Here is a 25,255-nt window from a genome sequence, read left to right on the forward strand (position 1 = left end):
TATAAATGTCCCTCTTAGAACTGCTTTTGCTATGTCCCAGAAGTTTGTATTGTCATTTTTTGGTTACGGTTTGTTTTTGTTAGTATTTGTCTCCAGTTATTTTTTAATTTCCTCTTTGATTTCTTCAATGATCCATTTTTAGTTTACTAGCATATTGTTTACCTTCCACCTGTTTGTGGTTTTTAATAATTTTATTTTTCTTGTAATTGATTTCTAATCTCATAATGTTATGTTCAGAAAAGATGGTTGGTATGATTTCAGTTTTCTTAAACTTACTAAGACTTGTTTTGTGGCTCAACATGTGATCAATCCTAGAATGTTTCATGTGCATTTGAGAAGAATGTGCATTCTGTTGCTTTTGGATGGAATGCTCTGTAAATACAATTTACATTGGTTTAATGTGTTATTTAAGGCCTATGTTTCCTTATTGATTTTCTATCTGGATGATCTATTTGTCCACTGAAGTAAGTGGGGTGTTAAAGTCCCCTACTGTTATTATGTTACTGTCAATTTCTTCCTTCATGCCTGTTAATATTTTCCTTATATATTGATGTGTTTTTATATTGGGTGCATATATATTTATAATTGTTAGATCTTAGATTGATCTCTTGATCATTATGTAATCTCTTTCTTTGTCTCTTGTAAGTGTCTTTATTTTAAAACCTATTTTGTTCTGATACAAGTATTGATACTCCTGCTTTCTTTTGATTTCTATTTATGTGAAGTATCTTTAACCATCCCCTCACTTTCATCCAGTATGTGTCTAGATCTGAAATGAGGTTTTGTAGGCAGCATATATGTAGGTCTTGTTTTTGTATCCAGCAAGCCAGTCTTTGTCTTTTGGTTGAAGCATTTAGTCTGTTTACATTTAAAGTAATTATCAATATGTATATTCTTATTGTTATTTTGTTTATTATTTGGAGTTTGCTTTTGTAGGTCTTTCCCCCACTTTCTTCTTTTGTTCTCTTCTCTTGTGAGTTTATGACTATTTTTACCATTATGTTTGGATTCCTTTTTCTTTTTTGTGGACATGTCTATTACAGATTTTTGATTTATAGTTACTATCCATAGTACTATATGTTTGCCTTTACTGGTGAGATTTTTCATTCTGTAATTTTCTTGTTTCTAGTTGTGATCTTTTCTTTTTTTGCCTAGAGAAGTTCCTTTGACAAGCTTGTTTGTTGGTACTGAATTATTTTTAATCTTTTGCTTGTCTATAAACCTTTTGATTTTTCCATCAAATTTGAATGAGCCTTGTTGGGTGAAGTATTCTTGATTGTAGGTTTTCCCTTTCATCACTCTAAAGATACTGTGCCACTCTCTTCTTGCTATAGGATTTCTAATGAAAACTCAGCTGATAGCCTATGGGCATTCCCTTATATGTTATTTGTTGCTTTTAATAATCTCTCTTTATCTTTTTGTCATTTTGATTACAATGTGTCTTGGCATGTTCATCTTTGGGTTAATCCTGTATGGGATTCGCTGAGCTTCCTGAATTTGGATAATTATTTCCTTTCTCAGGTTAGGGAGATTTTCACCTATTATCTCTTCAAATATTTTCTTGGGCTGTTTCTCTTTCTCTTCTCCTCTGACACTCCTATGAATCAAATAATAATGTTGCATTGGCCTGTCAGTGGCCAGAGCCAGGGCCTAGCTGGTCTCAAGTTAGGATGTGTTCTACATTGTTGGGATTATAGTTTTCTTGCTTCTAGTGTCTGCTCCCTGGTGGGTGAGGCTGTTCTAAAGGCTTACTTGTTCCAGGTAAGGAGGGCCACGCCTGTCTATTGGTGGTTGGAATTGGGTCTTGGCCTTCTGATACCTGGGCCATGTTTAGACACGTGTCCAGAGGTCGCTGTGAGCTCTCTAGTCTTTAGGCAACCTATCTTCTGATGGGTGGGGCCATGTCCTGTCCAGTTAGTTGTTTGGCCTATGGTGTTCCTACACTGGTGTCTATAGGCTGTTCAGTGGGGCCAAGTCTTGGCTCTAATGTTCCAAGATTTCAGCCCCCAGGAGTGTTCATGTGGCTGAATGTTCCTTACTTCTGCCACCAGTATCTGTACCCCTAGGGTGAGCTGCAACTACCCTCCATCTCTCTAGCAGACTCTCGAAAACCAGCAGGTACATCTGCCCCAGGCTTCTATTAAATTATTGCTTTTGCCCTGAGTCCTGGTGCATATGAGATTTTTGTGTGTGTCCTTTAAGAATGAAGTGTCTATTTCTTCCAGTCCTTTTGGAACTCCTGTAGTTAAATCCCACTGGCATTCAAAACCAAATGTTCTGGGGGCTTGTCTTTCCAGTGCCAGAACCCTGGGCTGTGGAGCCTGATGCTGGGCTCAGGTTTCACTCCCATGGGAGAACCTCTGCAGTATAATTATTTTCCAGTTTTTAGGTTGCCCACTTAGGGGCATATGGGATTTGATTATATCGTGAGTCTGTCCCTCCTCCCATCTTTATGTGGTTCCTTCTTTGTCTTTAGTTTATAGAAGATATTTTCTGGTAAGTTCTTGTCTTTTTCACTGATGGTTGTTCTTCAGACAGTTGTGATTTTGGTGTGCTCTTGAAGTGAGGTGGGATGAAGGACTTTCTACTCTGCCATTTTGGCTGATCTCTCTGCTCCGTTTGGATGTGTTTGGATCTTAAGATGTTCTGTAGGGCAGCCACATGCGCAAGCAAGAGATAGGAGTGGAGATATGATTTGGGATGCATAAGCAAATAGGAAATCATAATAATAAAGGTGAGCGAAGTTTAGAAAGAGCACCAGGAAAAGGAGAAATGGTCAATGGAACTATCCTTAGAAAGAAATGAGGCAGTAAGGGATATTGCAGGAAGTTGTGCTATATAGTAGAGTTTCCTTGCCTTCTTTCTGTGCAGAGTGGAAATTCCAAGATGACTGTGGGGAAGCCCTTGACATTAGTACCCACCCCATAATGAAATATTATTGCATCATCCTGAGCAAGGTTGGACCTTATCTCTTATATCACTGGAAGCTTGGTTTACAAAGGGATTTAAGCATTTCTCTTAGCTGCAGAAAACTTTCTTCAAAGGCCATCACTATGTGAACATCCAGATATATGTAAGGGACTCTGTTTGAGGAGGATGGGCAGTAAGGGAGACATCCAGATGGTGTGTCTGGAACTGGGCAAATTTGGCCATTACTCCCTCTTTTGCATCATTCTCTGAGGCACCTCTGTTGCATCTCATATGTTTCACAGGACAAAGTTTGGAAATTACTATCCCTGATGACCTTTCATGCCCCTTAAAGCCTTAAAATCTCAAAGGATAATATGAATTATAACTTGCATGCATGTGTTTCTTTACAGTTTAGGAGGAAACTGACTAAGCATGATGTTTTATCCTGTGAATGTTATCTCACTTTTAAAGATAAGGTATTTACCTCTCAATGGAGTTTGGATGAGTTGCCTAAATGCCTATTGCTACTGTGCATTAGATGAGGCCCAGAACCTTGTGTTTTTCCACTGATGGTTTCCTAATTCCTGTTCTATTAGGTTGGTGCATTTTAATAGTGAATTTTAAATCACTTTAAATTTAAGCATAAATAGTGATATTTAAATCATTATAACTAGGCTCAAACACATCTTTAATTAATTAAAGTAGGAACCATTTCAATCAACACATTTTTGTCAACAAGAAATGTTTTTTATTCCTGTAGCAAAACAAACAAATGAACAACAACAACAACAAAAACCCAAAAAACCTGTGCTTTGGAATTCGATGAATTCTTGGAAAGTACTTTCTGCATCCTGCTGGTTGTGGAATCATTTCCCCTGCAAAGAGTTGTTGAGATTCTTGAAGTAGTTGGTTGGTGAGAGGTCAAGTGAATAAGGTGGATGAGGCAAAACTTTGTAGATAGGGAAAAAGATGGTGAGGAGTACTTGGACATGGAGTACATGTCTCTCTATGGAAATGTCAAGAATATACCTTCAGACACCACTGCTTGGAGAACACCAGCTGAGAGCAAACAGGAGTATCTGACCACTGGAAAAGAATATATAGAACCATGTAAAACTGAATAGGATGAAGGAACTAGGGGGAGAAACAGGAGTGTTAGTAGGACTGGACCTACCCTTGGTGAGTGAGGGAACTGAAGCAGGGGTCCAATCCTCACATTGGGGCAATTGTCTGGGTCAGAAGAGAAATATTTAAGGCTGAGAGTGAAACAGCTGATTTGTGGCAGCCTAAATGGAATGAGAATTAGACAGTCCATGTCGCAGCTATATGTACCCCAAACAGGGATGCAGGTCCCCTAGAATTTGCAGCTACTGGGAGCTGGAGCATAGGGATTATGGAGCAATCCCAGGGTGAGGATTGCTGTTGACTGTGGAGAGACGGACCGAGGGGACATGAGGGAGGAGATTGTGGTGAGAAATGTCTGTGGAGGAAAGCCAGGCTGGCATGGAAGCAAGGCGATACTGCTGAGTCATGTGTAGGGGGTGGAGCCATCACTGTAGCTTCTCCTGCCACACAGGCAGCATCAGCAACAGAATAGAGAGGCTGGCCTATCAAATGGCTGACACACTGAACTAGAGTAGGACCCCACCCAGGGTGCTCCTGTAAGTGACTGATTCTCCAGACTACAGAGTAGAACCCCACCCAAGGTGCCACTTTAATTACCTGATGCATGTATCTACAGAGTAGGACCCCGGTCTGGGGGGCCCCTCTATGTGCCTGATGTGCTGAACAACAGAGAAGGACCCCAGGCAAGGGAGCCCTCTAAGTGCCTGAATGGGCAGAGCTATGGAGAAAGACTGGCCAAAGAGGTCTTCTGATCACCAGCTACCAGAGGCTTGAAAAAAGATGCTGATAGGGCCATAACTTCTGTGGCAGAGACAGTCCATGTCCCTGCACAATTAGTGTCATCAGGTACCCACGACTCAAGCAGCTGTGCCACCTTAATGCTCAACTCTCACTGGGGCAGAGCTGCCACAGCAAAAAAAGTCTTGAGTCTATGCACGCAGGGTCACTTAAGTCTTGTTGGACTCTGTAACCTTGTGGACTATGACCTGTGAGGCTTCTCTGTCAGAGGGGTTCTCCAGGCTAGAATACTGGAGTGTATTGGCCAATACTGGTTGTCATACCCTTCTCAGTTCAGTCATTCAGTCATGTCCAACTCTTTGTGACCCCATGAACTGCAGCACGCCCGGCTTCCCTGTCCATCACCAGCTCCTGGAGTTCACTCAGACTCACGTCCATCAAGTCAGTGATGCCATCCCGCCATCTCATCCTCTGTCGTCCCCTTCTCCTCCTGCCCCCAATCCCTCCCAGCATCAGAGTCTTTTCCAATGAGTCAACTCTTCACATGAGGTGGCCAAAGTACTGGAGTTTCAGCTTTAGCATCATTCCTTCCATAGAAATCCCAGGGCTGATCTCCTTCAGAATGGACTGCTTGGATCTCCTTGCAGTCCAAGGGACCCTCAAGAGTCTTCTCCAACACCACAGTTCAAAAGCATCAATTCTTTGGTGCTCAGCCTTCTTCATAGTCCAATTCTCACATCCATACATGACTACTGGAAAAACCATAGTCTTGACTAGACGGACTTTAGTCAGCAAAGTAATGTCTCTGCTTTTGAATATGCTGTCTAGGTTGGTCATAACTTTTCTTCCAAGGAGTAAGAGTTTTAATTTCATGGCTGCATTCACCGTCTGCAGTGATTTTGGAGCCCAGAAAAATAAAGTCTGACACTGTTTCCACTGTTTCCCCATCTATTTCCCATGAAGTGATGGGACCGGATGCCATGATCTTCGTTTTCTGAATGTTGAGCTTTAAGCCAACTTCTTCACTCTCCTCTTTGACTTTCATCACGAGGTTTTTGAGTTCCTCTTCACTTTCTGCCATAAGGGTGGTGTCATCTGCATATCTGAGGTTACTGATATTTCTCCCAGCAATCTTGATTCCAGCTTGTGTTTCTTCCAGTCCAGCGTTTCTCAAGATGTACTCTGCATATAAGCTAAATAAGGAGAGTGACAATATACAGCTTTGATGTACACCTTTTCCTATTTGGAACCAGTCTGTTGTTCCATGTCCAGTTCTAATTGTTGCTTCCTGACCTGCATACAGATTTCTCAAGAGGCAGGGTAGGTGGTCTGGTATTCACATCTCTCTCAGAATTTTCCACAGTTCATTGTGATCCACCCAGTCAAAGGCTTTGGCATAGTCAATAAAGCAGAAATAGATGTTTTTCTGGAACTCTCTTGCTTTTTCCATGATCCAGCGGGTGTTGACAATTTGATCTCTGGTTCTTCTGCCTTTTCTAAAACCAGCTTGAACATCAGGAAGTTTATGGTTCATACCCTTCTACAGCAGTATATTTCCTGCTGTCCTAGCCACCAACTCCCCTGAGTACCTGGTACTGCCAGAACCCCAGCCACCCAAGCAGCTGCAACATCTCCACACGTGGCCCTTATTGGGGCAGACCCAAATCCTCCAGGGCAGCCTCAGTAGCAAACCCCTGGGGATGACCTACATGCAGAGGTGGAAATAAAACCACAATTGAAACCCGGGAACAGTGTGGCTGAGGAAGAAGACATAAAACCTTCCCACCAGCTATACAAGCTGCAGATTAAATCCATATGATAAACTAGGCAGACTCTATGTCTATATAAAATGACACTGAGAGCTCCACAAAAGAAAACACACTAGTTCTGATAGCTGTGTACAGTAGAGGCAAGAACACACAGGAATAGGACCAGATTAGAGTCTCAGCTGCCCCCACAGCAGGTCCAGAGACTAAGCACAGTGTTGGAGGGCATCCTAGGGAAGTAAGGTGGACTATGACTCCCAGCGAGGGAAAGGATGCTGACAGCAGAGACTCAAGAAAAACATTTATTATTCTTACCTTTTGACTTGTTCTGTAGTTTATTTTGGATTTTTTTTTCTTTCCTCCGCCCCCCCCCCCCCGTAGTTGTTGATTTTATTAGCAGTATGAAATCTAATTAAGCTTTTGAGGGTTTCTTTTTAAAAATTTTTCTTCAATCACACTTTTTATTGCCATTATAAACCTCTGCCTGTATGTTGGCCTTTTTAAGTTTTGTGGAGTTTTCATTGTTTCTCTTCTACTTTTTATCCCCTCTCATTTTAATTAAAAAAAAATTAAATCTATTATTATTTTTCTACATTTATTCCTTTGTTTGTTTTTCCTCTTATTTTCCCCATGTAGTTGATCTTCAATATATAAAAATCTTCTTTATATACCTTTATTTAATTCTACATTTCTATTCTTTCTTCTTCCTTTTTCTCACCATATTTCTTAGTTTTGCTTTCATTGCTTTATTCCCCAGTGCACCTTGCTTTAGTTTTGTTTTCCAATTTGTGCTTTAGTTAGTTTTGTTCTTAACAGGTGGATATAATTTTTTTGTTTCCTTTGTTCACTGAGTTGATCTACTGTACTTTATGTTTGTTGGTCTGTTTTGCTTTTGCTTATGGGTGTATATGTGTGTATTCTATTATTTTAATTATTATTTGCCTGATTTTGTAACTGCCGTTTGTCTAGGGTTTATTTTTGGTTTCCTGCTTTTGGATATTTGTTTTAATCCCATTTAATGGCATAACAAACCACCTGTGAAATCTCCATCCTGGCCAGAGATCAAGCCCTGAGCCTTTGGAGTGGGAGTACTGACTCCAAGAATCTAGACTACCAGAGAACTAACCGTAGGGAGTATTCAATAGTGAGAACTCCCACAAAGGCAGCCACTTGTATACAAGACCTAGTATCACCCAAATGCCAGTAGCACCCTGTGCAGGATGCCTCATCCAAACAAAAAACAAAACAAAAACGCAAAACCAATCATCAGCAGACAGGATTAAAACCTCACTCTGCCCATCAGAGGAAAAAACAATAACTCAGGACAAATCTCACCCTACATGAGGCTTACACAAACCACTGGACCAGCCTTAGGAGGGGAGAAACCAAAAGGAATAAATAATTCAAACTTGAAGCCTGGGAAAAGGAGATATCAAACACAGCACGTTTAAAAAAATGTATTGAAAAGGCAGAGAAGTACTGCTCAAATGAAGGAACAGACAGTAATACACAAGCCCAAATAAATGAAGAGGAAATAGGCAAACTGCCTGAAAAAGAATTCAGAATAATGATAGCAAAGATGATCAAAAACCTTGAAAATAGAATGGAGAAAATGCAACAATCAGTTAACTAAGACTTAGAAGAATTAAGGAATAAACATATAAAGACAAACAGCACATTAATAAAATTAAAAATACTCTAGAAGGAATCAGTAGCAGAATATTGGAAGCAGAGGAACAGATCAATGAGCTGGAAGATAAAATGGTGGAAATAACTGCTGAAGAGTAGAATAAAGTAAAAAGAATGAAAAGAACTGAGGTTAGTCTCAGAGACCTCTGGGACAATATTAAATGCACCCACATTCAAATTATAGGGGTCCCAGAAAAGGAAGGGAAAAATAAAAGTTATGAGAAAAATTTTGAAGAGATTATAGTTGAAAATTTCCCTAACATGGAAAAGGAAATAGTCAATCAAGTCCAAGAGGCACAAAGAGTCCCATATAGGATAAACCCATGGAGAAACAGGCCAAGACACATACTAATCAAACTAAAAAAGACTAAACACACAAAGGATATTAAAAGCAGCAAGGAAAAAGCAACAAGTAACATACAAAGGAAACCCCATTTACTTAACAGCTGATCTTTCAGCAGAAACTCTGCAGGCCAGAAGGGAATGGCAGGATGTATTTAAAGTACTGAAAGGGAAAAATCTACAACCAAGATTACTCTACCTGGTAAGGATCTCATTCAAAATTGATGGAGAAATCAAAAGCTTTTCAGACAAACAAAAGTTAAGAGAATTCAGTACCACCAAACCAGCTTTACAACAAATGTTAAAGGGAATTATATAGTCAGGAAATATAAGAGAAGAAAAAGATCTACAAAAGCAAACCCAAAGCAATTAAAATGGCAGTAGGAACCTATGTATCAATACTTACATCAAATGTAAATGGATTAAATGCTCCAAGCAAAAGATACAGACTGGCTGCATGGATATAAAAACAAGACCTGTATATATGTTATCTACAAGAAACCCACTTCAGACCTAAAGACGTATATAGACTGAAAGTGAGAGGATGGAAAAATATATTCCATGCAAATGGAAAGCAAAAGAAAACTGGAGTAGCAAGTCTCATATTAGACAAAATAGACATTACAATAAAGATGATTATAAGAGATAAGGAAGGACACTACAAATGATCAAGGGATCAATCTAAGAGAAAGACATAACAATTTAAAATATTTATACATGCAACACAGAAGCATCTCAATACATAAGACAAATACTAACAGACATAAAAGGAGAAATGACAGTAGCACAATAATAGGAGGAGACTTTAACATCCCAATTACACCAACAGACAGATCATCAAAACAGAAAATTAATAAGGAAATGCAAGTCTTAAACCATACATTAGATGAGATGGATCTCATAGATAACTTCAGGACATTTCATCCAAATGAAGAAGAATACACCTTCTTCTCAAGTGCAGATGGAACATTCTCCAGGAGAGAGCACATATTGGATCACGAATCAAACCTCAGTAAATTAAAAAAAAAAAATTGAAATTGTATCAAGCATCTTTTCTGACCACAATGCTATGAGACTAGATATGAATTACAAGAAAAAAAAAATGTAAAAAAACACAAACAAATGGAGATTAAAAAATATGTTTCTAAATAATGAACAGGTTATGGAAGAAACCAAATGACAATAAAAACACAAGTGAAAATGTATAGGATGCAGCAAAAGCAGTTCTAAGAGGGAAGTTTATAGCAATACAATCCTACCTCAAGAAACAAGAAAAACATCAAATAGACAGCCTAACTTTACATCTAAAACAACTGGAAAAAGAAAAAAAAATCCCAAAATTATCAGAAGGAAAGAAATAAAAAAGATTGGAGCAGAAATAAATGAAAAAGAAATGAAAGAAACAATAGCAAGGATTAATAAATCTAAAAGCTAGTTCTTTGAGAAGAAAAACAAAATTGACTAACCTTTATCCAGATGCATCAAGAACAAAAGAGAGAAGAATAAAATCAACAAAATTAGAAATGAAAAAGGAGAGGTTACAACAGACAATACAGAAATACAATGGATTATAAGAGACCATTGCGAACAATTACATGACAATAAAATGGATAACCTGGAAGAGATGGACAGATTCTTAGAAAAGTTTGATCTTCCAAGACTGAACCAGGAAGAAATAGAGATTATGAATGACCCAATTACAAGTACTGAAATTGAAGCTGTGATAAGAAAAAATCTGCCAAAAAACAAGCCTAGGACCAGATAGCTTCACAGGTGAATGCTGTTAAACATTTAGAGAAAAGCTAATGCCTATCCTTCTAAAATTCTTTCAAAAAATTGCAGAGGAAGGAACACTTCCAAACTCATACTATGAGGCCACCATCACCCTGATACCAAAACCAAAGACAACATAAAAAAAAGAAAGCTACAGGCCAATATCACTGATAAACATAGATGCAAAAGTTCTCAACAAAATTCTAGCAAACAGAATTCAACAACACATTAAAAAGCTCATACAACATGATCATTTGGGTTTATTCCAGGGGTACAAGGATTATTCAATATATGAAAATCAATCAATGTGATACACCATATGAACAAATTGAAAGATAAAAACCATTTGATTTTTCTGCATCTCAACAGCAGAAAAAGCCTTTGACAAAACTTGGCACCCATTTATAACTGAAATTCTTCAGAAAATAGGCAATAAAGGAACCCACCTCAACATAATAAAGGCTATATATGATAAGCCCACAGTCTATGTTATTCTCAGTGGTGAAAAACTGCAAGCATTTCCCCTAAGATCAGGAACAAGACAAGGGTGTCCACTCTCACCACTGCTATTCAACATAGTTTTGGAAGTCCTAGCTACATCAACCAGAGAAGTAAAATAAGTAAAAAGAATCCAGATCAGAAAAGCAGAAGCAAAGCTCTCACTGTTTGCAGATGGCATGATATTATACATAGAAAAACGTAAAGATACTATCAGAAAATTACTGGAGCTAATCAGTGAATTTAGCAAAGTCACAGGCACACTATACAAAAATCAATACACAGAAATCACTTGCATTCCTATATACCAACAATGAAAAATCAGAAAGAGACATTAAGGAATAAATCCCCATTCACCATTGCAACAAAAAGAATTAAATATCTAGGAATAAACCTACCTAAGGAGACAAAAGACCTGTACATAGAAAATTATAAGACACTGATGAAAGAAATCAAAGATGACATAAACAGATGGAGAGATATTCCATGTACCTGGGTAGGAAGAACCAATATTGTGAAAATGACTATACTACCAAGTGCAATCTACAGATTCAATGTGATTACTATCAAATTACCAATGGCATTTTTCACAGAACTAGAACAGAAAATTTCACAATTCATTTGGAAACACGGAAGACCCCAAATATCCAAAGCAGTCTTGAGAAAGAAGAATGGAACTGGAGCAATCCACCTTCTTGACTTCAGATTATACTACAAAGCTACAGTCATCAAGACAGTATGGAACTAGCACAAAAACAGAAATATAGGCAAATGGAACAAGATAGAAAGTTCAGAAATAAACCCATGCACTTATGGGTACCTTATTTTTGACAAAGGAGGCAAGAATATACAATGGGGCAAAGACAGCCTCTTCAATAAGTTGTGCTGGGAAAACTGGACAGCTACATGTAAAAGAATGAAATTAGAACACTTCCTAACACTGTACACAAAAATAAATTCAAAATGGATTAAAGACCTAAACATAAGATCAAATACTGTAAAACTCTTAGAGGAAAACATGGGCAGAGCACTCAACGACATAAAATAAACAAGATCCTCCATGATCCACCTCATAGAATAATGGAAATAAAAACAAAAGCAAACAAATGGTACCCAATTAAACTTAAAAGCTTTTGCACAGCAGAGGAAACTATAAACCCGGTGAAAAGACAACCACCAAAATGGGAGAAAATAATAGCAAATGAAACAACTGACAAAGGATTAATTTACAAAATATACAAGTAGCTCATGCAACTCAATACCAGAAGAAAAAAAACAACCCAATCAAACAGTGGGAAAAAGACCTAAACAGACATTTCTCCAAAGAAGACACAGATGACTAACAAACACATGAAAAAATGCTCAGTATTGCTCATTATTGCTGCAGCTGCTAAGTCGCTTCAGTCATGTCCTACTCTGTGTGACCCCATAGATGGCAGCCCCATCCCTGCGATTCTCCAGGCAAGAACACTGGAGTGGGTTGCCATTTCCTTCTCCAATGCATGGAAGTGAAAAGTGAAAGTGAAATTACTCAGTCGTGTCTGACACTTAGCGACCCCATGGACTGCAGCCCACCAGGCTCATCTGTCCATGGGATTTTCCAGGCAAGAGCCCTGGAGTGGGGTGCCATTGCCTTCTCTGATTGCTCTTTATTAGAGAAATGCAAATCAAAACCATAATGAGATATCACCTCATACCAGTTAGAATCAATTCAGTCAGTTCAGTTGCTCAGTCGTTTCTAACTGTTTGGAACCCCATGAACTGCAGCATGCCAGGCCTCCATGTCCATTGCCAACACCTGGAGTACACCCAAACCCATGTCCATTGAGTTGGTGATGCCATTCAACCATCTCAGCCTCTGTTGTCCCCTTCTCCTCTCGCCTTCAATCTTTCCCAGTATTAGGGTCTTTTCAAATGAGTCAGCTCTTCACATCAGGTGGCCAAAGTATTGGAGTTTTTAGCTTCAACATCAGTCCTTTCAATGAACACCCAGGAATGATCTCCTTTAGGATGGACTGGTTGGATCTCCTTGCAGTCCAAGGGACTCACCATCACAATTCAAAAGCATCAATCCTTCTACACTCAGCTTTCTTTATAGTACAACTCTCACATCCATACATGACCACTGGAAAAACCATAGCCTTGAACAGACTGACCTTTGTTGACAAAGTAATGTCTCTGCTTTTTAATATGCTGTCTAGGTTGGTCATAACTTTGCTTCCAAGGAGCAAAGACCTTTTAATTTCATGCCTGCAATCACCATCTGCAGTGATTTTGGAGCCCAGAAAAATAAAGTCAGCCACTGTTTCTGCTGTTTCCCCATCTATTTGCCATGCAGTGACAGGACTAGATGCCATGATCTTCGTTTTCTGAATGTTGAGCTTTAAGCCAACTTTTTCACTCTCCTCTTTCACTTTCATCAGGAGGCTCTTTATTCTTCTTCACTTTCTGCCTTAAGGGTGGCATCATCTGCATATCTGAGGTTATTGATATTTCTCCCAGCAATCTTCATTCCAGGTTGTGCTTCCTCCAGCCCAGTGTGTCTCATGATGTACTCTGCATATAATTTAAACAAGCAGTGTGACAATATACAGCCTTGACGTACTGCTTTTCCTATTTGGAACCAGTCTATTGTCCCATGTCCAGTTCTAACTGTTGCATACAGGTTTCTCAAGAGGCAGGTCAGGTGGTCTGGTGTGCCCATCTTTTAAAGAATTTTCCACAGTTTATTGTGATCCACATAGTCAAAGGCTTTGGCATAGTCAATAAAGCAGAAATAGATGTTTTTCTGGAATCCTCCTGTTTTTTTGATGATCCAGTGGATGTTGGCAATTTGATCTCTGGTTCCTCTGCCTTTTCTAAAACCAGCTTGACCGTCTGGAAGTTCATGGTTCACGTATTGCTGAAGCCTGGCTTGGAGAATTTTAAACATCACTTTACTAGTGTGTGAGATGAGTGCAATTGTGCAGTAGTTTGAGCATTCTTTGGCATTGCCTTTCTTTGGGATTGGAATGGAAACGGACCTTTTCCAGTCCTGTGGCCACTGCTGAGTTTTCCAAATTTGCTGGCATATTGAGTGCAGCACTTCCACAGCATCATCTTTCAGGATCTGAAACAGCTCAACTGGAATTCCATCACCTCCACTAGCTTTGTTCGTAGTGATGCTTCCTAAGGCCCACTTGACTTCACATCCCAGGATGTCTGGCTCTAGGTGAGTGATCACACCATCATGACTATCTTGGTCGTGAGGATCTTTTTGTACAGTTCTTCTGTGTATTCTTGCCATCTCTTCTCAATATCTTCTGCTTCTGTTAGGCCACTACCATTTCTGTCCTTTATTGAGCCCATCTTTGCATGAAATGTTCCCTTGGTATCTCTAATTTTCTTGAAGAGATCTCTAGTCTTTCCCATTCTGTAGTTTTCCTTGATATTTTTTGCATTCATCGCTGAGGAAGTCTTTCTTATCTCTCCTTGCTATTCTTTGGAACCCTGCATTCAGATGGCCAGTGAGCAAGTCTACAAACAATAAATGTTGGACAGGGTGTAGAGAAAAGGGAACACTTGCACTGTTGGTAGGAATGTAAATTTGTACAGTCTCTATAGAAGATGGTATGGAGATTCCTTAGAAAACTAGGAATAAAACCACCATAAGACCCAGCATTCTTTGACATTGCCTTTCTTAAGGACTGGAATGAAAACTAACCTTTTTTCAGTCCCTGTGGCCACTGCTGAGTTTTCCAAATTTGCTGGCATATTGAATGCGCCACTTTCAGAGCATCATCATTTAGGATTTGAAATAGATCAACTGGAATTCAATCACCTCCACTAGTTTTGTTTGTAGTGACGCTTCCTAAGGCCCACTTGACTTTACATTCCAGGGTGTCTGGCTCTAGGAGAATGATCACACCATTGTGATTATCTGGGTCATGAAGGTCTTTTCTGTATAGTTCTTCTGTGAAATTCCAGATGTTCAAGCTGGATTTATAAAAGGCAGAGGAACCAGCGATCAAATTGCCAACATCCACTGGATCATCAAAAAAGCAAGGGAGTTCCAGAAAAACATCTATTTCTGCTTTATTGACTACGCCAAAGCCTTTGACTGTGTGGATCACAATAAACTGTAGAAAATTCTGAAGGAGATGGGAATATCAGACTACTTGACCTGCCTCTTGAGAAACCTATATGCAGGTAAGGAAGCAACAGTTAGAACTGGACTTGGAACGACAGACTGGTTCCAAAAAGGGAAAGGAGTACATCAAGGCTGTATATTTTCACCCTGCTTATTTAACTTATATGCAGAGTACATCATGAGACACACTGGGCTGGAGGAAGCACAAGCTGGAATCAAGACTGCCGGGAGAAATATCAATAACCTCTCATATGAAGATGACACTGTGTAAGTGAAAGATGAGAGTGAAGAACTTGGCTTAAAACTCAACATTCAGAAAACTAAGATCATGGCATCTGGTCCCATCACTTCATGACAAATAGATGGAGAAACAGTGAAAACATTGTGAGACTTTATTTCTTTGGGCTCCAAAATCATTGCAGATGGTGACTACACCCATGAAATTAAAAGACACTTACTCTGTAGGAGGATAGTTACGACCAACCTAAACAGCATATTAAAAAGCAGAGATGTTACTTTGCCAGCTAAGGTCCATCTAGTCAAGACTATGGTTTTCCCAGTGGTCACGTATGGACGTGAGAGTTGGACTATAAAGAAAGCTGAGCACTGAAGAATCGATGCTTTTGAACTATGGTGTTGGAAAAGACTCTTGAGAGTCCCTTGGACTGCAAGGAGGTCCAATCAGTCCATCCTAAAGGAAATCAGTCCTGAAAATTCATTGGAAAGACTGATGGTGAAGCTGAAATTCCAATACTTTGGCCACCTGATGTGACGGACTGACTCATTTGTAAAGACCCTGATGGTGGGAAAGATTGAAGGCCAGAGGAGAAGGGTTGACAGAGGATGAGATGGTTGGATGGCATTGTCAACTCAGTGAACAAGAACTGAGTAAACTCCTGGAGTTGAACTGAATATTTGAACTGAATTGAACTGAATATTCCATTGTGTATATGTATCACAACTTCTTTATCCATTCATCTGTCAATAGATATCTAGGTTGCTTCCCTGTTCTAGCTATTGTAAATACCGCTGCAACAAATATTGGGGTACATGTGTCTTTTTCAATTTTGGTTTCCTGAGGGTATATGCTTAGGAATGGGATTGCTAGGTCATCACTTCAGTTCAGTTCAGTCTCTCAGTCTTGTCCGACTCTTTGCAACCCTATCGACTGCAGCACGCCAGGCCTCCCTGTCCATCACCAACTCCCGGAGTTCACTCAAACTAACCTCCATCGAGTCAGTGATGCCATCCAGCCATCTCATCCTCTGTCGTCCCCTTCTCCTTCTGCCCCCAGTCCCTTCCAGCATCAGAGTCTTTTCCAGTGAGTCAACTCTTCACATGTGGTGGCCAAAGAGTTTCAGCTTTAGCATCATTCCTTCCAAAGAACATCCAGGACTGATATCCTTTATAATGGACTGGTTGGATCTCCTTGCAGTCCAAGGGACTCTCAAGAGTCTTCTCCAACACCACAATTCAAAAGCATCAATTCTTCAGCGTTTAGCTTTTACACAGTCCAAAGCTCACATCCATACATGACTACTGGAAAAAACATTGAAAGTGAAAGTGAAGTCGCTCAGTCGTGTCCGAATCTTTGTGATCCCATGGACTGTAGTCTACCAGGCTTCTCGGTCCATGGGATTTTCCAGGCAAGAGTACTGGAGTGGGTTACCATTTCCTTCTCCAGGGGATCTTCCTGACCCAGGGATTGAACCCAGGTCTCCTGCATTGCAGGCAGATGCTTTTACCCTCTGAGCCACCAGGGAAAAACCATTACTCAGCCATAAAAAGGAACACATTTGAGTCAGTTATAACGAGGTGGATGAACCTAGAGCCTATTATACAAATGAAGTAGGTCAGAAAGAGAAAGATAAATATCATATACTAATGCATATATATGGAATCTAGAAAAATGGTTCCAAAGAATTTATTCGCAGGGCAGCAGTGGTGAAACAGACATAGAGAACAGACTTACGGACCTGGGGAGAGGGGAGGAGAAGGTGAGATGTTTGGTGAGAGTAACATGGAAACTTACATTACCATATGTAAAAGAGATAACCAACAGGAATTTGCTGTATGTCTCAGGGAACTCAAACAGGAGCTCTGTATCAACGTAGAGGGGTGGGATGGGGAGGGAGATGCAAGGGAGTTTCAAGAGGGAGGAAACATGTATACCTATGGCTGATTCATGTTGAGGTTTGACAGAAAACAACAAAATTCTGAAAGCAATTATCCTTTAATTAAAACAAACAATTTAAAAAAAATTATAAAAAAACTTTGTAGCCCAATTGGTTCAGTATTTGAAGTGTTGGTTGTGTGATGTGCTGCTGGGTATTGTCCCAAAGAATTGGGCCCTTTCTGTTGATCAATGCTGGCTGCAGGCATTGCAGTTTTTGATGCATCTCATCAATTTGCTGAGCTTACTTCTCACATGTAATGGTTTTGCTGGGATTGAAACATCTATAATGCATCAGATGGGCAGCAGACCACGAAACAGTGACCATGACCCTTTTTTGGTGTAAGTTTGGCTTTGGGAAGTTCTTGGAGAGTCTTCTCAGTCCAACCACTGAACTGGTCATTGCTGGTTGTCATATAAAATCCAGTTTTGTCTCATGCCACAGTCCAATCAAGAAATTGTTCATTGTTGCAAAGAATAGACACTTTAAAGCAATTTTTTTGGTATGCGGTCAGCTCAAAACACACCCACTTATTGAGGCTTTTCACCTTTCAAATGCTAAGTGACTGTAGAATTGGTGGTGTTGATTTTGGGGGCAACTTCTCGTATAGCTATAAAAGGATCAGCTTCAGTGGTGCTCTTATTTGGTCACAACTTCCGATGGCTGGCCATCATGCTCATCTTCAAGGGTCTCATCTCCTTTGCAAAACTACTTGAACCATCACTGAACTGTACATTCATTAGCAATTCCTGGGCCAGATGCCTTGTTGATGTTGTGAGTTGTCTCCACCACCTTATGACTCATTTTGAACTCAAATAAGAAAATAGCTCAAATTTGCTTTTTTACTAACATTATTTCCATAGTCCAAAATATATATAAAATTAACAGCAAGTAATAATTCATTATCAAAAAACACAAAGCAAGAAATGAACATTATAATGATGTATAACATAGCCACATTCATATATTCCAATATCAAATGCCAAACTTCAACAATGCAAAACCGCAATTACTTCTGCACCAACCTAAAATTTCTTGACATTCTTTGAGCAGGCACCATATTGATAACCTATTCTAACAGCAAAGATGAAGAAACTGTGGAGCTCCCAGACTTCCGCAGCTCCCTCTCCTGTTCTTAGGTTCTTGTAAGTCAAATTAGTTTGTGTTGATGCAGGAAGTCCAGGGTGGACCACCTTCCTTAATGACTCCCTCGTGTACACAAGAAAATATACCTGGACCTTCCAGGTACTGTGCAAGGTGATGGGGCAAAGCTGGTCCAATGGAGAGGGTATTCAGCGGAGCCCAGAGATGACCACTGGGCTGGAAAGGATCCTTGTGTACATAACAACCAGTGTATATTTTCTTGGCCCCTTTGGAGAAACTCTCCTCCTTTTTTTTGAATAGGCTGCTTGGATATAGATCCCACTTTTCACGAAGACACTTCTTCCTTTATTGTTCTCCCCACCCCTCCACACTCCACTGGGCTCAGAACCTGTCCTTGGCCCTCACTCCCAGCTTCTGACTCTCTGCAGGGCTTTAAACCAACGGTCAGTTCTTATCAAAACAATTAGATTCTAGGACTATCAGTGAAGTTAACCATGGACACATTTAAAGAAGCTCAAAACATTGAAGATTTCACAGAACTCATCTGCTCTTACTTACCCTCAAGGTCAGGTGTGATATGGTTTGATATGTGGTCTAGTATTGCTGGTGCCTAAGACCACTTTTGTGGTAAAAAGAAAAAAAAATGGGGCTTAAAAAGACACATGCTACCTCACAAGTGAACCTCAAAATCCTTAGGCTGAATAAAAGAAGCCAGAACTCAGAGACAACATAAAATATGATCATTGTGAATTTGGATTTGATGAGAAGTTCAGTAACATCTTTCATGGTATTCTGTCTCATGAACAAAATAGAAAAATGTGGACCATAGCAGTTAAGAGGACCCTTATTGGTTCTCAGATACCATGGACTTCAAGGAGGCTACCTTCCTCCCCTCTCTTCCTCCACTCTTTCTACTACCACCCTCCTCTCCTTCACACTTGATTTCCCTTTCCTTTTCCCCCCAGTCTTTCTCTTGAGCTCCCCCAACTCTACCTTCTTATACAAGTAGTCATTGTAGAAAAACACCACAGAAACTTTAAATTGTACATATATATTGCAGGCTTATTTCAGACTTGTTCAGGTTGTTTTCTGCTTCTGACTCTCCAAATATGCCACATTGTACATCTTTGATGTACTTTTTAACTCCTGGGATACATTCCTAGAAATGGAATTTCTGGGTGAGAAGGGATGTACTTTTAGAGTTGTTTATATATAATACTCAATTGTTCCCCTAAATTTACCTGTGCTGTAGATGGGAGTGATGTGGATTTTCATTATACCCATATCCAAAATATGATCTGGCCTCCAGAATTTACCATGTTTGTCAGCTTTGTGACTGATTATGCAGGATGGGGAAGGTGGTGATTTTATTCCTCAGCACAAGGCATTAATTGGGACTGGCCATCTGAGTCTGGTCAAGAGGCAATGGCCAGGATAGGACCATGCCTTATTAGAGATCATTGAGGCATCAAGGAGTAGTGGCTGCAAAGGATATGATTCACTTCCTTCAAGTATTTGAAAGACTGTCATATTGACAGTGGAGGAGGCAATGGCACCCCACTCCAGCACTCTTGCCTGGAAAATCCCATGGATAGAGGAGCCTGGTAGGCTGCAGTCCATGGGGTTGCTAAGAGTCAGACATGACTGAGTGACTTCACTTTCACTTTTCACTTCCATGCATTGGAGAAGGAAATGGCAACCCACTCCAGTGTTCTTGCCTGGAGAATCCCAGGGACAGGGGAGCCTGGTGGGCTGCCATCTATGGGTTGCACAGAGTTGGACACGACTGAAGTGACTTAGCAGCAGCAGCAGCAGCAGCAGCAGCATATTGACAGAAATTAGATTCATGTTGTGTGCTTATAAGGAGAGAATAAGCATCAGAGTTTGGATCTTCCAGGAAGACAAGATTCAGTTTAATGTGAGAAAGCCCTAACAGAATAGTCTGAAAATGGATTGGGTTCCCCTTGTTTACTGTGAATCGTTTTTCCCTCTGTATTCCTGGAGATATTCCAGTAGGGGCCATGTGTCCTGTGTCATTCAGATGAATAGTCATAGCATGTGTGTGAAGGGAGTTTATCATAAGGCTTTCACATGGAGACCTTTGAGAGAACTTTAATACTGCAAGGCCATGAAGTTGAAATTACAGCTCTGATTACAACAGTCTATCTCAAAGCCAGAGGAAATAAATATTCTGAAAAACTATCTGTTTCTCTCTCTTTTTTTATCTTCTTTTAAAAAATATATTTTAACTGGAGGCTAATTACTTTACAATATTGTGGGTCTTTTTTTTCTTTGCCATTCATTCACATGATTCAGCCATGGGTGTACATGTGTTCCCCATCCTGATCCACCCTCCCACCTACCTCCCCATCCCATCCTTCAGGGTCATCCCAGTACACCAGCCCTGAGCACCCTGCCTTATGCATGGAATCTGGATTGGTGATCTATTTCACATATGATAATATACATGTTTCAATGCTATTCTTCCAAATCATCCCACCCTCACCTTCTCCCACAGAGTCCAAAAGTCTGTTCTTTACATCTGTGTCTCTTTCGCTATCTTGCATATAGGGTCATTATTATCATCTTTCTAAATTTTATATATATGCATTCATATACTGTATTGGTGTTTTTCTTTCTGACTTACTTCGCTTTGTATAATAGGCTCCAGTTTCATCCAACTCATTAGAACTGATTCAAATGCATTCTTTTTAATAGCTGAGTAATATTCAATTGTGTATATGTACCACAGCTTTCTTATCCATTCATCTGCTGATGGACATCTAGGTTGCTTCCTTGCCCTGGCTATTATAAACAGTGCTGCAATGAACACTGGGGTACACTTGTCTCTTTCAATTCTGGTTTCCTCCATGTGTATGCCCAGCAGTGGGATTGTTGGGTCATATGGCAGTTCTATTTCCAGTGTTTTTTTTTTTTTTTTTAAGGAAATCGCCACACTGTTCTCCATAGTGGCTGTACTAGTTTGCATTCCCATCAACAGTGTAAGAGGGTTCCTTTTTCTCTGCACCCTCTCCAGCAGTTATTGTTTATAGGCTTTTTGATAGCAGCCATTCTGCCCAGCATGAGATGGCACCTCATTGTGGTTTTGATTTGCATTTCTCTGATAATGAGTGATGTTGAGCATCTTTTCATGTGTTTGTTAGCCATCTGTATGTCTTCTTTGGAGAAATGTCTGTTTAGTTCTTTGGCCCATTTTTTTGATTGGGTTGCTTATTTTTCTGGAATTGAGCTTCAGGAGTTACTTGTATATTTTTGAGTTTAATTCTTTGTCAGTTGCTTCATTTGCTATTATTTTCTCCCATTCTGAAGGCTGTCTTTTTGCCTTGCTTATAGTTTCCTTCGTTGTGAAAAAGCTTTTAAGTTTAATTAGGTCCCAGTCATTTATTTTTGCTTTTATTTCCATTACTCTGGGAGGCGGGTCATAGAACTTCCTGCTATGATTTACATCAGAGAGTGTTTTGCCTATGTTTTCCTCTAGGAGTTTCTGTTCTTACATTTACATCTTTAATCCATTTTGAGTTTATTTTTGTGTATAGTGTTAGAAAGTGTTTTAGTTTCATTCTTTTACAAGTGGTTGACCAGTTTTCCCAGCACCAGTTTTTAAAGAGGTTGTCTTTTCTCCATTGTATATTCTTGCCTCCTTTGTCAAAGGTGTCCATAGGTGTGTGGATTTATCTCTGGGCTTTCTCTTTTGTTCCATTGATCTATATTTCTGTCTTTGTGCCAGTACCATACTGTCTTGATGATGGTTGCTTTGTAGTACAGGCTGAAGTCAGGCAGGTTGGTTCCTCCAGTTCCATTCTTCTTTCTCAAGATTGCTTTGGCTATTCGAGTTTTTTTGTATTTCCATACAAATTGTGAAATTATTTGTTCTAGTTCTGTGAAAAATACCATTGGTAGCTTGATAGGGATTGCATTGAATCTATAGACTGCTTTGAGTAGTATACTCATTTTCACTATATTGAGTCTTCCGATCCATGAACACAGTTTATTTCTCCATCTATTAGTATCCTCTTTGATTTCTTTCATCAGTGTTTTATCGTTTTCTATATATATAGGTCTTTTGTTTCTTTAGGTAGATATATTCCTAAGTATTTTATTCTTTTTGTTGCAATGGTGAATGGAATCGTTTCCTTAATTTCTCTTTCTGTTTTCATTGTTAGTATATAGGAATGCAAGGGATTTCTGTGTGTTGATTTTATATCCTGCAGCTTTACTCTATTCATTGACTAACTCTAGTAATTTTCTGGTGGTGTCTTTAGGGTTTTCTATGTAGAAGATCATGTCATCTGCAAACAATGAGAATTGCACTACAGGATTCCTTTTATTTCTTTTTCTTTTCTGATTACTGTGGTTAAAACTTACAAAACTATGTTGAATAGTAGTGGTGAGAGTGGGCATCCTTGTCTTGCTCCTGAGTTTAGGGGAAATGCTTTCAGTTTTTCACCACTGAGGATAATGTTTGCTGTGGGTTTATCACTATCTGTTCTCTTAATGTTTCTTAGTGCAAGAAGTGTTTCTTAGTGCCAGAAGTAACTGTTAAACCTGCTGACATCACATTCTCTGCACTCAGCTCATTGGTGATAAGAGTTTAGTTTTTTAATGATATTTGATATTTAGTTCAGTTTTTGTAGTTGCTATGTGGAGAGATGGTTTTTCTCATTGGTTTTGTTTTTCTTGTATCCTACAAACTTAATCCTCAGTCTCTCAGACCTTAAGTCACCCACATCTGGTGAAAGGTAAAGGGGTGGTTTTCATGTACTGTTCATCTCTGGGTAGCCTTTTCATCTTTAAAAAAAATTCCATCATTGCTTTAAACACTTTTTAAGCTGAATTGTATTTACAGTGTTTCCAAATTCTGCTTATGTTAAATAGTTGTGCTCTTCTTGATGAAACCATATACATGTAAACTGTATCTTTAACATTTTTTGACATACATTTTCCTTATTTTGGTATTATTACTTTGAGAAGTTAAAAAACGACCATTCAGGGCTTCTCTGATGGTCTAGTGGTTAAGAATCCACTTGACAATGCAGGGATAACTAGTTTGATCCCTGGCCTGGGAAGATTCCACATGCCATAGGGCAGCTAAGTCCATGCACCACAATTGCTGAAGCCTATGTGCCTAAAGCACATGCTCAACAACAAGAGAAACCACCATGCTGCAACTAGAGAAAGCCCATGTGCAGCAATGGAGATCCAGCATAGCCAAAAATTAAACAAATAAATAAATCCTAAAAAAAAAAAAGACTATGTAAATCACAAAATTCTCTAGAATATTTGGAAAATAACCCATTTGATTTTAATGTTCTTAAAGCAGAACTGATTAAATAACCGAACCTTTTGCCCCTCGAAGTGTAGTGTGGGAAACAGCAGAAAGGGTGTCATGTGGCAGCTTGGAGGAAATGCAGACTCTCTGGCTCCCCCAGCACTCCTGAATCAGAATCTGCATTTTACCAAGTGGACCCTCCTGCAGCACCGGGTGGACTTGCCCAGGTGATGTGATGCTGCAGAACCTGGGGGTCAGAGTCATCATCTCACCTTGGTTGTTGAGCACCTGGTGATTTACCTGGCATCGTGACTGGATTCTTTCACCTGCCAGAGCCTATTTTATCCCGAGAATCACCCTCTAAAGCAGGCATTCTTACAATATCAGAAGAGTTGTCACCAGATCTGCCAAAGGTGTTACTAAAAGACAGCCTCTGCATCTGTATTTCCTGTCTGAGACGGGAAATTTGAGGCCCAGTCTGTAATGCTGGCCTGGACAAGGGTGAAAGCCTCCAGTGACTCCAGTTCCTGGTGTGGGCACACCCTGTGCTTCTGGTGAGCTGGGCACCCTGTGGACAACAGGAGAGCCTCACATCCCAGCAGCAGTGGAAACTCAGCCCCCAACCACTGCTCATTCACCAGCCTGTTGTGGATTGATGTGAAGGGCCTTGGGAGGAAGTCATCTGTGACAGGTCAGGAAGAGAAGATAGAGGTCTCACATCTCATCTGCAGGCTGGCTTCCTGAAGCTTCGATTACAAATGAAGCTCAGAGGGGTAGATAAACACATTTCCCTGGATACACCAAAATTGATTGTGTGTATATATGTATTTGTGTAGCTTCAGGGTTGTTTGAATTAAATCATTAAAAGCAGTAGATATTAGAAATTCTCATCTTCCAATTCTGCAGCATTTAGGATATATTGTTTTAGTGGATTTTGAGAAGGCAAATAAAATCAATGATAAGAAGCACTTGGAATGAAGCCTTAGATGGGATGGATCTAAAAGGAGGGAACATTCTAAAATCCATCAACCTTTCCAAAAGATTCCCTGCCTTACACCCTGCCATTCTTTTAAAAACCAAGGGCTAATTTCAATCCCACCCACTTCTATTTGGTGGTATTTTTGTTTCTTTTTAGGTATTATCCTATTTTCTCCTTCTTTACCACTGACATCAGCTTATTTCATATGATTCTGAAATATATTATACAAATATGCATTTAAAATATTATTTTATTTGATCATGAATTGTTTGTCTTAAAGGGCCTGTCTGGGTAAAAGAGTAATTTCTCATATCCTGTTCTTACAGGAAGAATTTTAAATCGTTTCTCCAAAGACATTGGGCATATGGATGACTCACTGCCTTCATCATTTCAAAAGTTCATCCAGGTAATGTATCAGTCCTGTCAGAGTTCTCACAGGGAAGAACAGAGAGCCTGTTTCTCAAGGCCTTTTCACAGGGATTGAGGGTGGGCCTTTCAGCCTGGTGATGTGTCCTTTAATCTTAAATAAATGCCATACTTGTGAGAGAAAGATGTGGCTGTGATTGGGAGGCTGGGTTAACATGAGTGACACCTGGGGCAGGAGTGGCTACTCTGTCATGTCAGGTTGGTCTGAAGCAGCGACATGCTGGGTAAGTGGTTCTCCCTCTGCCTTCCAGGTGTCTGGTGTGGATTCCCTTTACTGTAAGCATATTTCATAATAAAAATAAGCACCTCTCA

General features: G+C 39.7%; 1 protein-coding gene across 1 annotated transcript in view; it reads left to right on the forward strand.

Moving 5' to 3' along the window:
• Window positions 1-25,255, forward strand: part of LOC138089044 (ATP-binding cassette sub-family C member 4-like) — a 309,781-nt gene that overhangs the window by 229,231 nt on the left and 55,295 nt on the right. Inside the window, exon 20 of the mRNA XM_068984368.1 lies at window positions 24,844-24,923. Coding sequence (XP_068840469.1) covers window positions 24,844-24,923 — 80 coding nt within the window. The remainder of the gene's footprint in view (window positions 1-24,843; window positions 24,924-25,255) is intronic.

Source organism: Capricornis sumatraensis, chromosome 12 (assembly GCF_032405125.1).
Source record: "Capricornis sumatraensis isolate serow.1 chromosome 12, serow.2, whole genome shotgun sequence".
NCBI lineage: Eukaryota > Metazoa > Chordata > Mammalia > Artiodactyla > Bovidae > Capricornis > Capricornis sumatraensis.